At 38.0% G+C, this 16,616-nt stretch overlaps 2 protein-coding genes across 5 annotated transcripts in view; one reads left to right on the top strand and one right to left on the bottom strand.

The window, feature by feature from the left end:
• The first annotated feature begins 42 nt into the window (after nt 1-42).
• Nucleotides 43-702, top strand: C5H4orf46 (chromosome 5 C4orf46 homolog). The gene is made up of 2 exons (XM_074541180.1): nt 43-281; nt 377-702. The coding sequence occupies exons 1-2, from the start codon at nt 120-122 to the stop codon at nt 530-532; spliced, it is 318 nt and encodes a 105-aa protein (XP_074397281.1). The 5' UTR covers nt 43-119; the 3' UTR covers nt 533-702.
• A 1,088-nt stretch (nt 703-1,790) lies between these two features.
• The window catches only part of RXFP1 (relaxin family peptide receptor 1), a 61,901-nt gene continuing 47,075 nt past the window's right edge, over nt 1,791-16,616 (bottom strand). For 2 of the 4 annotated variants that reach the window (XM_026792934.2, XM_014266557.3), the window contains exons 6-18: nt 16,267-16,338; nt 15,135-15,206; nt 14,257-14,328; nt 13,441-13,515; nt 13,090-13,161; nt 12,129-12,200; nt 11,330-11,401; nt 10,865-10,936; nt 8,809-8,880; nt 8,332-8,561; nt 6,579-6,989; nt 5,843-6,061; nt 1,791-3,757 (exon numbers count right to left, since the gene is read on the bottom strand). In XM_026792934.2, the coding sequence (XP_026648735.2) occupies nt 3,456-3,757; nt 5,843-6,061; nt 6,579-6,989; nt 8,332-8,561; nt 8,809-8,880; nt 10,865-10,936; nt 11,330-11,401; nt 12,129-12,200; nt 13,090-13,161; nt 13,441-13,515; nt 14,257-14,328; nt 15,135-15,206; nt 16,267-16,338 (1,813 nt within the window). In that variant the 3' untranslated portion in view covers nt 1,791-3,455. The remainder of the gene's footprint in view (nt 3,758-5,842; nt 6,062-6,578; nt 6,990-8,331; nt 8,562-8,808; nt 8,881-10,864; nt 10,937-11,329; nt 11,402-12,128; nt 12,201-13,089; nt 13,162-13,440; nt 13,516-14,256; nt 14,329-15,134; nt 15,207-16,266; nt 16,339-16,616) is intronic. The other 2 variants (XM_014266558.3, XM_026792935.2) reach the window with 2 other exon arrangements.

Genomic DNA, 16,616 nt, shown 5'->3' with positions numbered 1-16,616 from the left:
GCTCGGTGGGGGCGGGGCCTGGGCGGGCCGAGGGCGGCGCTCGGCGGGGGCGGGGCCTGGGCGGGCCGAGGGCGGCGCTCGGCGGGAGGAGCTCCCGACGCGGGAGAGCTGAGCGGGACATGGCGGAGGCGGGGCCGCTGTCGCCCGCCGCGGTGCCCGAGGGATCGCCCGGCGCTCGGCCCCGGAGGGTCCGCGGCGGGAGCGAGGGTTCGGGGTCGCCGGAGCTGCCCGGCGGCGACACGCGGGAGCTGCTGGAGGAGGTGGAGATGCAGATCGGCGACGTGAGTGCAGCGCGCTGCCCACGGGCGGGCTCCGGGGCCCCCTCGGGGACGCTGCCGGGCGCCGGTGACCCCTAACCTCTCTGCCGTCCCTCCAGGCCGCCTTCTCGCTGGCGAAGATCCTGGAGGCGACGTCGGCCGTGTCGGCCCAGGTGGAGGAGCTGGCCACCAAGTGCTCGGAGAACGCCCGGTTCCTCAGGACGTGGCGGGACCTGCTCAGGGAGGGCTACGAGTCGCTGAAGCCCAGCGGGTGAGGCCGGCCCGGCCCGCCCGGCCCGCGCTGCGGCGGGGCTCTCCTCGACCGCCGCCTCAGGGACCTCACGTGGAGCTTTGTTTGCCCCCAGAGATCTTGCACAAATACCTGAGGGCTCTCGCATGGATGTTTTATGGTAGTCTACCGAATAAAAAAACTTTGTATAGTTGACTTTTAGATTCTTCGTTGAAGCTCAAGCGATCTCTGACTCCACTATTTTTTCCTCTCTCTTTTGTGCTAGCGTGGTAGATACAAAGTTAGTATGTGTGCTACGTTCAGAACTCCTTACTGGTAGGGAAGTGTGTCCTATGATAAAGAATTGTCAGCCCTCCTCTTTAAGACCCGTCACCAGCAGAAACCCTGCCAACCCCAGAGAAACTTCAACTTCAGTTTTTTGTTACACACTTTTTAATTTTCATGTTAAGTATGGGATAATGCGACAAGTTGTGGCTTATTTATGAGCTGTAGAAAAACCCTATATCCCAAACCTTACTATTTTCAGCAGTATCGCAATGTATATCTATAAAGCTGCAGATTACTGCAAACAATTTTACCCAACCTTTTGTTGTAATAAAGTGCCTTATGATGAACCCTGTATCTCTGTAGGGTTGACATTTAGCAGCATTGTTTAATGACAGGCTGGATTATTTTGAACTGTAAGTAAAAGCTTCTATTAGTTAGAATGGAATCTGTGACATTTATTCCCCCGTCCCTGGGGAAGCACCTCAGAGCTTTTCAGTGTTTGGTTTTTTATCTTTGCCTTAAGCAGTGGCTAGTTGGATAGTCTAGAGCTTACTGTTAATAGAACCTTTTGGTCTGAAGGATGGCTGATCTGTAATAAATAGCTGTCCTGACACTCCTGTACCTTAACCAGGCACTGTGGAAAAAAGGAATGCTGAGGTGCAAGGGCAGGCTGCAGGAGAATGTGACTCTGCCATGACTTATTAGCAGGCCTTATTTTTACTTATAGGACTTTGAGAAAGACCCACTGTGGCTTGCTTATCAAAACAACAAAGAAGTTGCAAAAATTATGAAGTATTGACTGTTATGGTGTTACCGATAGAAACAAAGGTGATAGTGAATATAACCATAATCCTGTGTAGTGAAAAATGGGTAGTGGTAAGGTCAGGGATTCTTGCACATCTCACCAAAGGCAGTTGTAGCCCTTGAGAGAGCTTGGCCCATGAGTAAGGAACTTCCATTGAATTGAGTTCTAATTGTCCTAAAGAAAATCCATGTGGCAGGATTTTGCTCAGGTGTTTTTAACCCCAACAACCCGAAATGTTGCTGAACAGCTTGGAAAAGGAGTCGTTTTGTTTAGCAGATAATATTTTATTTCAGTAGAACATGCAGCAGTGGAAACAAGATGCTTAATCTTCAGTTTCAAATCAAAAGATAATCCAAAGTTCTGTAAACAGTTGAAGTGTGAGCCACACTTTTTCAAAATTTTACTTCTTATACCGCTAAGAAGTTAAGTGCAAACATTGGAAGTATCTTTTAACTTAATTTTAAATAGTTTCAAATCAATACAAAAAAGAAGCTGTTTTTACCTTTTTGGGCTTCTAGGCCATCAGACTGAATACGGTACTGAAACAAGAAGGAAGTTGTAATAATTCATAATAGAAAACATTCTCTTCATTAAGAATGTGTGAAGGAACTGCCTCTAGGGGATTGATTCAGACGGGATGTTTTTTATTTTACCCTTTTAATTCTGGGAAGTAAAATAATGCTTCAAAAAGTGCTGAATGGCTGTGGTCTTTAAATTACTTTAACTGTAATGCATCCAGTCATGTACAAAGTGATTAAAATGTAGATGTCATGACACCTATTAAGACTGATAATTTTCTATTTGACCATCTCCCTTGTACATAGAGAGACATCTAAAGACTGGTATTTGTTGAAGTCTGCAAGCTGTGGTGAGCTACTTTTGGTAGCCTGTTAAGAAAAGTGAGGAAAAGAGCAGCAGCAAGGTGCTGGGATACTCAGTCCAGTCCTTCCAGAGTAAGAAGGGAGAAACTGCCACAAGTTAAAGCTGGGGGACACTCACTTGGGGAAAAAAAAACCAACCAAACAAACCAAACCCCTTATTTTTACTTTTTTCTTCACCACAGTTCTGGTTCTGCCTGAATTAGAATCTTAAAGATCATCTAGTCCCAGCCTCTCCCTGCCATGGGCAGGGACACCTCCCAGTAGACCAGGCTGATCAGGGCCTTGTCCAACCTGGCAACTGCATTAGAACTATCATTACCACTTCACTGTTGCCTTTACATGAGTTACATAGTCTGTAAATTTATAAAAGGAATATAATTTTCACTTGTTTGGCTTTGACAAATATAGTTAACTGACCTCATTATGAAATGTGAATGTTTTTCTTACAGCTATTGCTCCTTAAAGCTTTTAAGAGATGATGCAGCCTAAATAGAGCCAGTCAGAAACTTTGAGAAGAAAATACATTTCTTAATGAGGAAACCTTTAACTCTTAAAAAAATCACCTGTTGAAATGGGAACTTACAAAGAGAAAAAAGAAAATACACACACACACACACACACACACACACACACACACACACACACTTCCCCATAAATAGATGATTTTCAAATCATCTGCTTTCAGGGTGAGATGTTTCAAATGACAATTCATGTTTTTTCCACACTCTTGGCTTGTGGAAGAAAAAAATCCCCAAATATCTGATTTCTCATTCTGATCTAGGATGAACTGTCAAAGAAAACCTGTCAGGTGCTGCTGTGAGATGGTGAAATGCCAGTTCTACCTGCAAACAGACACCCGGCTCCCTCTCCTTCCCGCAGTGGTTCGGGTGAGCCCTGCTGTCACACCTCCCTCATTTTCCTCGTGGCTGTAAAGCAGCAAGCCCACGGATGTGACACTAACCGTGCCGATGTCACCGTGAGGACTCAAGCCGTCATTACGTGTAGGAATTCAGTCTTGTTGACTGTGTAGTCACTGAAGCATCAGAAGAGTCTGTACAAAGCACAGGCTTCGTAACCTTTGGCGTGATTTCATGCATTGGCCACATCTCTACCCAAATGAATGATGGACCGTACGGTTTCTGGCTGCCTTTACCTCTTTTGGATCTTCTCTGTCTGTAGTTGTACCAAACCTGGTGAATCATTTCTTTGAAAGGTCGTGTAGTCAAAGTGTAGAGAAGAGGATTCAGAGCACTATTTATTGGCAGTATGAAAATCACCACCCAAGAAGTTATGGTACCTTAGGGAGGGAAAAAGAGAGGCAGCTGTAATATGCATCCCAGTGTTTGCATTCTTTAGTTAGCATAAGCACTTGATGCCAATGCAGCACAGCTTGCTGGTGAGAGGGGGAGATCATGTGCTCTTAGGCTCAGCTCCTGGCACAACAGGTGCTTTTCTTTTTCTTCTTTCTGTTACACTTGCACTGCTTTTTATCTCCCTCTGTTTTCAGTACTCCCTGCAAAAGCTGACATTTATTATTCTCCCAGTAGTTCCATTTATCCCTCTTTTTTATACCACAGCTCCCTATCTGCCTCTGCCCTGACAGACTTCATGTTCTGGCTCTGAGCCCCTTTTTTTTCTCCAAAACCTTTTGTCTCTTCTTTGCTCCTTATCTCTTCCTGTGATTTCTGTTCCCCATCCTCTTCCCAGGACTGATAACATGCAGTCCTAATCATGCCCCTGATGTTCTGTCCTGCAAAACTATCCTCCATTCCCTGTATCCCCTCAGAGCCTGGTTTTCTCTTCTGCACCAGGACTTCTCCATTCCTCTTCCTGAAAAAGAGCATTGTATACATCTTCCTAATTTATTTCTTTTCCTGTTGGTAAGAGTTTCTGTGTTCACTGTCTGCCTATGTCAGTCTGTGCATCTTTACAACATCTCTTTCTCGTCCTTTAGTGTTTGAGAGCTAAGTTACCTGAGGAGCAGGTGGAGAAGGGACAGGATTAAAGTGCTGGAAGACGTCAGTGGGTGCCCTCCATTGTGGTTGTTTGATTTATAAAATTGTTACAGAACTGTTCCAAGAGGCATGAAAACCTCAATTGACTCTCTCCTTCCCGGACTCCTCTCCATGCCCCTCTCCACTTTTACAACTTTGTTGCAATATCAAGACATTCCTGTTGACACCCATTCACATTGGCTACAGTTTTGGACATAAGCAGGTGCTTAGTTCTAAAACTGTCACATTGTATCACCAACACAAAGCAAATGCTACCAAAGGAGGTTTACAATTTGTGTCAATTTGAACAGCTAGCTGTCACGTCTTTAGTTTCACAAATTGAGTAATTACTCTTTAATCTGGTTCATCTATCGCAGGACACCAATTTGCTGCACCCAAGATTACCCTGTGATTCAGCAAGACTTCTTCAAGGTTTCTTGACTTATAATACAGCTGCTTCTAATTTTCACAATATTTTCTTTCAAATATCATAGGTGGTTTGAGAGCTTCTTGTTCTTGAAGAACAATTTTAAAATATTTGAAATAACTGAATATTTAACATAATTAGTGTAACTTCCAGACATTTGAGATGCAAGCCCAAACTTTGAAAAATTCAACTCCCAACCCTCCTGGTCAGCACATAAGGCAAAATCATCTGAGCTAAAACATTTTCTTGCCAATGTAATATTGTGACATACATCTGTACACTGAGTCTGAATCCGCTGTTGCTGATTGTTCTGTTCATGCTCACATGTCCTTTCTAACAGGGTTAACAAGCCCCACACGAAGAGGCTTTTTTCTGGCATCTACTGGTATTGCAAAGAGAAGGAAAAAATTAAAGTGCAATTTTAGTCTTTTAGGTTACACTATTTTTACATGGGAATATATTCACAGCATGAAGAAGATAAGCAGATCATTATATGACTTAATGATTTGAGCTAAAAATACTAGCTTGTAAAATAAAATAATTTTTTCAGAATAAGTTACGTTATTAAATCAAGATAGAAAACACTATATTGTCCTAAGACATTTAGGCAACAGAAACAGCAAAAGTCCTAACATGAGAAAAGCCAATGGAACTCAGCCTTGATTTTCCAATATATTTGTACTCTTTATAGATATTATATGCAGATAGACTTGAGTGATTTGAATTTTGGAGATTTTTATGTAACTCAAAGGTGGCTAATCTTTCATGATTACAGTAATAGAGTTTAATCAAATAGCAAAACTGTATAGTTCATTATATTGTGTGTACATATATATAGATATAGAACATTAAGTTAATTTCAGCAACATAGTTCATTTCATTAAATTATTTTTTCTTGTGAAGTAGAAGGAACATTTCATGCAGGCACTGTTGAAACAGCCTCATAAAAGAAAGGACATACCTGGTATTTCTACTCGAAGTAAAGAAAGGAGTTTCAAAATAAAAATAGGTATCCAACATAGTGCATCAGTAAATACAATGAAGAAAAAACGTTTAGCAAGGATCATCTCTTTTTTAATATGATTCCGAATTTCAGTAGCCATAATAGCTGTCTGGTGAACACTGTAGAACATACTCCCATAGGAAAACACAATGATGATAAAAGCTGCCAAGTTTACACCTGTTTAAAAGTTAAAATTAATTATACCTTAAAAGAATAATTGCAATTCTACATCACCTATTTGCACTCTGGATAATAAAGAAGAATATTTCATCTAAACTGCTAGTCCCATGGAATTAAGTGGCCAGAAAATCTGAGTCTATCCTCATCCTGAAGAGTGAATTTTTGTCTCTACTCAGGTATCAATTTTATTCACTGGTAACTGGCAAAAGATTGCCATCTGATTAAAACTAAATAGTTCTTCTCTAGCCTTACCATTGTTCTACTTCCCTAACATAGTCTATTAATTCAAGAACATAATGATCAATAATTTCTTTCTACTTTCTCATCCCTTCATGCATTTTAAGATAAGTAGGCACACATCTAACACAGTAAAGTATTTATATTGGAAATAGTCTTTAAATGCTTGCTGAAGCATCTAAATCCGAGCAGGTGTGAACATCACAGCTATCTTAATTGTTTGAAAACTTGGTTCCTTTGCAGCTCTAGTAACACATAAAGAAGAAAAGCAACTTACCTAAGAAAATCACAACAGAATAAATCTGACTTCCTGAACTTTCTGATTGTTCTGAGTGAAGAGGAAAACAGACGCCATTTGTGCCATAGTAGTTCCTGAAAAATTCCTTATTGCTCAGTGGGATAAAAGCAACAGCAAACCCGATTATCCAGATAAGAACCAAGATGGAAATTGTCCTGCATTTTCTGGGTTTCAAGCACCTAAAAGGATAAACTATGCAGATGTATTTTTCCAAAGTCAGATAAGTCAACAGTAAGACTGACACCTCTGTAGACAGAATAGCCAGCGATCCAACCAATTGACAGTGGATACTGTCCATCCACAACTGAGCGTGCTTGTTGTATTCTCCACGATATTTAAGATCAAAAGCTCCAATCACAAATAAATATATCCCCATCAGACAGTCAGCACCTGTGGGCATAGTGCTTAACATCATTATTTACACATCTGAATTTCCCATTCTCTCTGTACATGTATCTTGGAAAACAGACACACACATACACACATAAATAAATACATAAGTATCTACTTACAAGTAAGCTACTACATAGATATAGATATAAAATAGATATAAAATCAATATTACATAGATATCAAATCAATATTTCATCTGGAATAGTACTATGAATTACAATTATGTAATAAATTACAATTAAGTAATTATAATTACTTAATGATAGTAATTACTTAGTAATTAAGTAATTATATTATTTTTTCTTTTTTTTGTTTTCCTTTTTATTTGGTCTGACAGTTCATGTTTCATATTTGTTTCCATTTTTTAAAGCTCTGGTAAAATTGTTTTGCAGATAGAAAAATATATAGCTTTATTTATAGCTTTATTTTTGTAATCCTTTTTTATTAGGTCTTATTTCTTTATTTATTTCTATATTAACATTTGGCTTAAGAGATAATTTTCTTTGAGTTTGCCATCTCTGCTAGATTCGAAGTTTATTCTTTCCACATTTTGCTAGTTCAAAAGTCATGTGCATATTCTTCTAATACTAGTAAGGGGAGATGACCTGTCAACACAGAACTGAAGACTTCATGGGTATTTTGCTAAAAATTTTGCATAGTATTCAGATTGTTTCATGGGAAAAACAAAGTTTCAAAATCACCAACATGCTGCATTTAGAAATGTTGCAATAATTTTAGACAACGTTGACAGCTACCTCTCAAAATGCGTCTAATTGCATTTGTGCAATACTTATTGACTCTCCTGTATTGAGAGACTCAGGACTGTAGTGATTGTATTGCCAAGTACTTAATCCATAAACTTGTCATGCTTTCAGGATTAAAATAAAAAAAAATCACCCCAATTCCTAATATTGGGGAGTTAGGACAAATTAATTTTCTATATTTGCATAAACAACCTTTTGTTTGTGCAAAGAATAGAATATTTGAACGCAGTAATTACATGCAGAAATCACTACTTACTGAGAAATGCATAGTAAAATATAGGGTTTTGGGCATTTGAAATATTGGAATTTTATTTCTTCTTGCTGAAGAAAGTGGGAATTTGACAGAATTCCCATGGCATGAAAATCAAACATGAAACCTTTGGAATGTCCCAGCTGGCAAAGGCAGCATTTAATGAGACCTCTTGGTATATAAACCACAGCATTTTGTGTTTTCATTTGCAGGGCCACAAGAGCAGATTTAATCCAATGCTGGAAATACATTACTATACTATAATAACAAATATCATACACGCTACAAGCAGACTAAAAAGATATTGCAGATATGGAGTACTCACAGCAGAGAGACATGATGGAGATGGCATGCAGCTTGTTCTCTGATCTGATGTAAGGCCTCATGCAGATAACAAAAATGTTCCCAAAGCAGGTAATGGCAGATACAACCCAGACAAACACTCTCTGTATGATGCTGGCTAAAAGATTCTCGAGGGAGGAAATGCCATCAGTGTTGGGCTTGCAGCTGCGCACGTGAGGAGCATACCCACAGTACTGGAACTTCTTAAAATATCTGGTTGTGAGAAACAGATGAGAGATCATTCTAGGTTGGTAGTCAGAATATCAAAATTATCTAATAACTACTCAGAAAACATATTCTGAAAGAAGAAAAGTAAATAAAAAATGGTCAAAATTTGACAACTGCTAGCTAACGTGCTGCTTTTCAAACATCTTTTGAAAAGATGTTTTCAATTATCCAGTATTCCGTAATTGTAAAATTCAGGCCAAAGAAAGCAAACTTTCTAAAATAATCTACTTACATGTGGGAAAGGTTTCTCAAGGGACTGAACATTTTCCTCTGGATGTTTGCAATTTCAATGCCCTCCAAGCTGCTGTAAAAATACATTCTCAGTAAAAGGCCATAGAAACTCAGTGGCAAAACCCCAAATTTTCTGAGCATTGAGTTGTGATTTTATGACAATAAGAAACTAAAGAAGAACTTTACTGCATCTAATCTGTCAACCCTGTAAAACCTGACCAAAAAATCTTTGTAAAATCTGGAGTGGAACAAAAAGGAATTGCAAATAATTTTAATAAACTCACTGTTCTTCCAGATTCATGAAGAAAACTCTTAGTGCTGCACTCAGTCATGAGAATTGATGAATGTCTGATTAATATGTTGCCCTTTCAAAGTGCTATTCTACTGATGTTCTTTCATCATCTCTGGGGAAATAAAAACTTGTTCTAGTAATATTTTTACACATCTCTTCTCTCTTTTGTCCCAGGGACTGCTTTACTAGACAAACATACCAACCCAAGAACTCAGTCTCTTCTTTTTGTCAAAACCAGCAGGTAGCTGGGACACAGAACACAGCATGTAAGAAAAAATGCTGGCTTTTTTGTGACACACAGGTGGGATTCCTTATTTTAAATTTTATACCTATATATATGAAAGCAGTAATATTTTTTCCCCTGCAGTGCTAGATCAATAAAATTTAACTCTGTAAGATGTTCTTTTAGAACTTCAGGTTCTGTATCCTTCCAGTCCCTCCTATTCTCTGGTTAGGTGTGCACCTGATCAAGGGTCTTTAGTTCTCCTTGTGGGGAGCCTTATTTGGATTTATTGTTCAAAGATTTGAATGTAATATTCCTGTGAGTTCTGAATTCATCTGGGCAAAAATAGAGAACTGGTTAGTTGATGTGTGTTGGTGGGTAGTTTTGCTGGCAGATATGAGAAAGCCCCAACATGGAATTGTGCCACTTTTATTTAAGTGCTGCAATGAATCCTAGGGATTGCTTTCCCCAACTATTTCCACTATTTCAAACAGATGAAGAAGGAACTGGTGTCCTATAAACTGCCAAACACAGTTATCTGTTGATCTATCTCAAGATTTAATAGTTTTATAAACTAAAACAGGATGAAGGCCATGATCACTGATTTGTATGAGTTCTTTGGTGTTAAATAATAGATAAAATGATAAAATCATGCTGTAGCTTGACTGTTAAGGAGGTAATTGGTTATTATTTTCTGTACTCAGCTCTTTATTTTCATAACACTTATATAGATTTAGTATTTTCAGTTCATTAGACTTTTACCAAATTTAGTTGAATTTGGCCAGGGGATTCCAGTCACTGTGAGTAAGCTGGTTTGATCAAAAAAGGTATGTGTAGTGCTGGCTACAGCTCACACGTAATCACATCAGGCCAAACCATAAACTCCTACTGCACTGCTGTCCAAGAAAACATCTGGTTTTTAATCTCCACAACCATTGCTAGTAGGGTCTGTTGCAATAGGACAAGGGGTAACGGCTTTAAATTAAAAGAGGTCGATTTAGACCAGATTTTAGGAAAAAATTATTTTTGAATAAGTGGTGAAACACTGGAGTGGGTGGCCTAGAAAGGTGGGAGATACCCCATGTCTGGGAACATTCCTGGTCAGGCTGGACAGAGCTCGGAGCAACCTGATCTAGTTGAAGATGTCCCTGCTCATTGCAGGGGAGTTGAACTAGAGAACATTTAAGGGTCACTTCCAGAACAAACTTTTCTATGATTTTGAAGTGATGCCTGACAAGAACCAATGCTGTGCTGCATACCAAGTTGGTTACTTCAGAGCTGAAGTGACCAGTGAAGAGGTACTTGAATCTACTGCAGGATCATTTCAGAGTTGCAAGATTATTGCTGCACTATCTCAGAGTTTTAGGAGGAGCTCTGCTGGCAGAATTCAAGTTAGAGCTATTGTGTTAGTGCACCTGCAAAAATCCCTCTAAACTCTTCAGGGGCAATTTCTTACAAAACTTATTCTGGATCATGTTTGACTGAGGGAGATGTGCAAATCACAAAGAAAATATAGCTAAAATATAAAAACTTGATACTTACAGGGATTTGAGTTTAATTAGAAAATCAAACTGGTCTATTTGTATTTTCTTGATGGGGTTGTAAGAAAGGTTCCTGTAAACACAACAAAAATAACTTTGGCCACATTCCTTACAGCTTGTTCTAAAAATAAAGTCAATCTACTTTTAAATTCTGATATCATGTTAAGTGTTTCCATGAAATTATTAATTTCTAATGATGTAGCTAGCATAGCTCATCTTGTATGGACTAACAAGATCTAGAAAAAGGTAGAATTTGAACATGCTGTCTTTTGGGACATGAAAATGCACATCTTTGACAAAATTATTCTGGACAAAATGCTATATAAAATTGCTTTTGGTGTGTTTTTTATGCAGAGCTTAAATGATGCATACAAACAAATGTACTCTTTTTTGACACATATGACTGAAAGCATCATATCAAATGAAGAATGTACAGTTATGTATAATAATAAACAAGAATCCTTACAGTTGTGAAAGCTCCTTTAGTTCCTTAAATATATATGGAGGAAGTGATTCAATCTTGTTGCTACCCAAATCTCTGCAGAAACACACAGATCACAATAAGTTCTTACTACACACGGTAATTTTACTGAATAGTTTTGCAGTTTCAATATACACAATTTTATTTGTCAAATAGGATATAATTTATTCTATAGGTTATCTGAAATCTGGCCTATAAAAGAATGATGTTAAAACACAGTGGGAAGCTAGAGCTATCAGATCTTGCTTTGTCTCATTAGTTCAGATATACTGTTAGATACATAATTTATTGTTATTTTATTTCCATCGAAAAGAAAGTAAAATACCATTAGTTTGACTTGCAGAAGCTTACAAATTAATTAAACATATTGTTTCATGATGGGAATGTATCCACATGGGCTAAACTGCATTTATTTCTACCTTTCATCTTATTTTCACTGTGCAGAAATCCTAATAAAAGAGGAATAAAGGTCTCAGTCCAAACAAAACTGTCAAACTGGCCTAAAAGACACTGAAGGCACACATGCACCTAGATTGTAATGATAAAAGGATAATTAATATTATTATATTCAGGGAACATAATGTGAGAAAAGCCCCAATATGATTGGTACACATGATGTATTTTATTGATTTTTTCTTTTCTGTTAAATATATCTTTAAAAAAATAGCCTAAGGAAGGATGCCATCTCCAGAGCATATATGAAATAGAATTTATGATGAATGCTGTTTCTAATATAAATCACAAAACTGTGTGTTTTTATAAAAAAGAGAAGAAATCTACTCACAATTCATCTAACATCTGGAGAGAGGAAAAGCTGTCTTCATTTAGGGAACGGATTTTATTTCGTCTCATCACCCTGAAAGAATAAAACAAACTTATGTTTCTTCTTCTTGGTGTCTATTTAATTTTGAATATAAGATTTTATAAGCTTTAAAAGTTCTCTGTATCTTCAAATATTTGCTCAATTCAGTTAACAAGCTAATCGCATCTAGAAGTTTGCCATTTTATCATTTGGTAAATAACTTTTTTTTTTTTTGCCTATACATGCATGTACTTCTACATATATATAGGTACACATACACACATGTGCATCCATGGAAGGCTGATGCAAATTGCCTGAGGCCAGGAGGAAGATTAAGTGGGCTGAAAGACTTGTGACCTAATCCTGTCTCAGACACAGGTACACGGTTGTGAAATTTTCCTTTCACCCTTATTTCATCTGCCACTGAGCTCAGAAAGCCAAGAACATGGGTACTGGAGAAGAGCTAAGAATTGAAAGTGACACCATGGAGCCTACTGATCTACCAAAAAGTAGAAGGGATTTTTTGAAGATGGTTACCTCATCACTGAAGAAACTTTGGAGAAAATTCTAAAATTGATGAGGCAGTCAACCCACCAGCCAATTAAAATAAGCAACAAGCTATGTATTTTTTCTGTTTGCTAGTTCTCATTATGAGATCTTTGACTTCAATACAAAGGATATAATGAAAATGTCTGTATCTTAGTATCACCAAAGTCTCTTCAGTGAAATCTTGTTATATATTTCAATGCTGAACTTCGCTGTAAAATATAAACAATAGATATTCTGTGCGGTGCTCACTTCAAACCAAATATTTTAATTTAATATCCTCAAGAGACGAATAACCACCATACTCAGGAAACTTTTCTATTAGCTGAAATGAACCACTTGACTGTTCAGCATAAGCACATCTCACTCTGGCTAGCCAGCATATGCAATTACTTACAGTACAGTTAGAGTGCTGCAGGACATGAAAGTGGCATTTTTCACATGGTGGATATGGTTGCCTTCAAGGTCTCTGGGATATAAAAGAACCCCATCAGTCATTGAAAATAAGCTCAGGCACTTATTCTAAGGCAATTGAGGAAAACTACTACCAGAATTTGACTACACAGAAGAGAGTGGGAGGCAGACATGTAACACTTCTGCACACTCAACTGATGACTTCAGGCCATCAGCCCTGCAGTGACCCAGCGGGCACTCTGCAAGATCCAGCTCCCCATAAGAAAAAGTGGTGCGGAACTGCCTTACAAAGACAACAAAATAATATTTTCCCAGTGAAACAAGGTAGACTTACAGCCAGTTTAATCTTGGCATGTATTGGCACAGAGGTTTGTCGGGCAAACGAGCAAGGGAATTATTCATCATCTCTCTAAAAAAAAAACAAACAGAATAGTATAGCTGGTTATATTATATTAGCACAGTGACATCATAGGGAAAATTTACATCTCTTATGCACTTCTGAAAAAAAAACATTTCAATCTTGAATAGTTTTGAAATTTCTTCAATGTTCACATATGTTCTCTGTGGCATTCTGTGCAGCAATATTTTATCCTTAGCTTGCTAAGGTCCAGGTAAAGGAAAGATGTTCACTCCACATCACTGCTATTGAAATGAAATGTAGAAATCCCATACAAACTCAGTCAGAACATGTAACTTCTATGGAGGAAGTGGGATGTGGAGGGAGGTTTCCCTCTGGCATGCAGGGGAAGAGGTTCCCTCATCTTTCAGGCTGGAGAGGGCAGTGGCAGATCACAGACAGGCTCTTGGGGAGGGGGGTCGGGCTGCCACCAGGGGCAGGGACTGTGGGATTCCTCCTGTCCCACCATGGCTCTGGAGGACACCTGGAGCCCAGTGCTGCAGCTGCCTCGGCCCTGCCCTCTCAGTGACACCTTTTATCACTTTCCTCACCCTTCTCCCTATACTTTTCCAGACATTCCATGTCCCCTGCTGCCAAAATCCTCCCACTCTAGCACATTTTGCCTGGGGTAAGGGAAAGCTGCAGGTGTACTGCTGGCACTCCGGGGTGAGCAAACACAGTTGTTTATATGCATATGCCTTTCCTCTTCATTTTTTTTTAAACAGCGCCTTTTTTCTCTTGTTTCATACTTACAGAAGAATAAGGGATTTGAGTCCATAGAATGTTAATGGATAGATCCGATTTATCCTGTTGTTTTCAATTATCCTATAAATTACAGCAAAACATGTATCAGATTGATAATTGACTGCAGTCTTAAATTGAAGAGATAATAAAAGTTAGCATGCTTTGTAGTGAATTTCTTCAAAAGTCCAGTCAAACTACTTATAAAAATGAACACACTCTTCCTTGATGGTTTAAGATATTAATTTCCTTTCAGAAAAAATTAATAAAAAAAAGTAACTTAGGGAAAATAATTTCTTTCAACTTAGAAAAAAGTGTTTTCTTTTGAGCCTTTTAAATCCTTTGATCAAGACACTTTGATAGGATTCTCTGTAAAAACAAAGCAGCCCAACTTAACATTATTCTGTGGCAATCCAACAGTCCCAAACAGGCAGGAGAATGTAAGACAGTATTTGCTTATTTTTAATAACTTATTCAAAATCTCTCCGAAAAGCAGTAATGAGCCAATATTTCAGGTTATGAGAGTAATTTTGTCTGGACATTTTAAGCAGTATTTACAGGAAAAGACCTGCCCAAAAAATATCTGTCTACTGCTTTATAGTACCTAGGTTACTTACTATATTCTTTTGTAACGAGCAATTACTAATAAACATTTTTTGCCATTGTTGAAAGTTATCAGTCATTGAAGTCATTAAGGCTCAAGAGCTATTTTCTGCTCTCACCAAAGCCAATTGCATTTTTACCTTGCACAGTGTAACAGGAGTTCCTTAGTTATTAGCTAGTCCAAAGTAATGCTATGCACAAAAATGAAAGCAATCAAAATATTTAATTATATATAAAAATTAATTAATTATTGAGTAAATAAATATACAAATAGAAAAACAACATACAGCCATTCAAGTCTGTGGAGGTCTGCAAAGACAAAAGGCTCCAAATTCGTTATCTTGTTGTTGCTCAGATATCTAAAACAAGACCAACCAAAGATGAATGAATGGAATGATTATTTAGCAGCAAACACATGAAAATGAGTTTTAAGATTATTTTTCCTTGATAATTTGCCAGAATACTCCTCTTTTGTTAATATATTTTTTTTTAACTTTGGTGATTTTCATGCCATTGTTTGAGAGCAAGGCAGGACTCTTTCTAGTGAGGATTTTAAGACCAATTATGTACAGCACTTTGTCTTATCTATAAGAAAGTACAGCCAGCTAAATATTTTCACTGTGTCATATTTTAGACCCTTTCCAGTTTCCTTCTGTGGAGTGATTTGTTCCATGAAAGTTTCCAGGATCCCATTCAGTCTTTGCTAAGGATATTAGTCATAAATGTAGATACCAGAATAATGGAAAAAGAAAAGCTGAAAATGAATGGGAAGGGGTACTATAAATGGTCTGGGAAGATAAAAACAGCAGCTGTAATAACAGTTATTCAGCCACACTTGTGTGATGGAAACAATAAGAGGTACTGCTTTGATTTGCACATTGCTAAAACTTTCCTTCTGAAAACATTGCAGTAAAAGTTCTGAACCAAACAGTGCAATTTATGTGTTGTATCTTTCACTGAGCACTTCCCTTAAAAGTTAGAAACACCTTTCAACAAGTTGTTGCAAAATAAAGAAAAAAAAATGTTCCTTTCATCACCTATACTGGTTACTTTGAATTGCATTTGTAAACCAAAACACTGTGCAAAAGAATTTTCACCCAGCACAAGCTCTCACTTTCATTTTACTCTTTCTTCATTCTCTTTGGCTCTCTGCAGTGTAACTACCATACTGTCTCCTTCTTCCATCCTGAGGATTTGGGGAATAGAATCAAACTATGGAGCCAGCTTTTCTTTTCAAAATACTGTCCTGCCAGATAAACTTGCACAGAGACCTCCTTATCTGTCTTTGCCTTCTCAATTCAATCACTGAATTAAAGTTTTGGACCACTTTGCAAGCTCCTATTATGTAACCAGGGAGAGAGAGATTCTCAGAACTCTGCCTGCCGCTTTTTACTTCAGTATTCTAAAAGCAATACTTACAGTTTTGTCAAGTTGTATAAGCCTTTGAAAGCACGTTCAGATATGGCTCTGATTTTATTATTCTGAAGATACCTAAGAAGATACAAACCCAAAACAATTTATTCTCTAAACAAGTGAAGTTAAAGCAAACATAAGTAACCAATTAAAATCTATCAGCTAAACTGAATGCACATTTGATCATTTAAAAGAAGCTGTTATATTTGTTACACCTTGAATTCGACAATAACCATTTCACAGCTATAGCTGGAAAGATTGCAAGGTTGTTTTTAAAGAAATTCATGCAAAGAGCAAAATCATAAAAATAATTCCAATGGAGCCTTGCTTTGCCAAAGATGAACAGTGGAGTGATG

Source organism: Zonotrichia albicollis, chromosome 5 (assembly GCF_047830755.1).
Source record: "Zonotrichia albicollis isolate bZonAlb1 chromosome 5, bZonAlb1.hap1, whole genome shotgun sequence".
NCBI classification, from domain to species: Eukaryota; Metazoa; Chordata; class Aves; order Passeriformes; family Passerellidae; genus Zonotrichia; species Zonotrichia albicollis.
This window is presented reverse-complemented; position numbering and strand designations above follow the sequence as displayed.

Excerpts from the sequence above, each read along its gene's own strand:
- C5H4orf46 (XM_074541180.1), top strand. The coding sequence starts at position 120 with ATGGCGGAGGCGGGGCCGCTGTCGCCCGCCGCGGTGCCCGAGGGATCG. Across the intron at positions 282-376 it reads TGGAGATGCAGATCGGCGAC|GCCGCCTTCTCGCTGGCGAA; the intron begins GTGAGTGCAGCG and ends CCGTCCCTCCAG.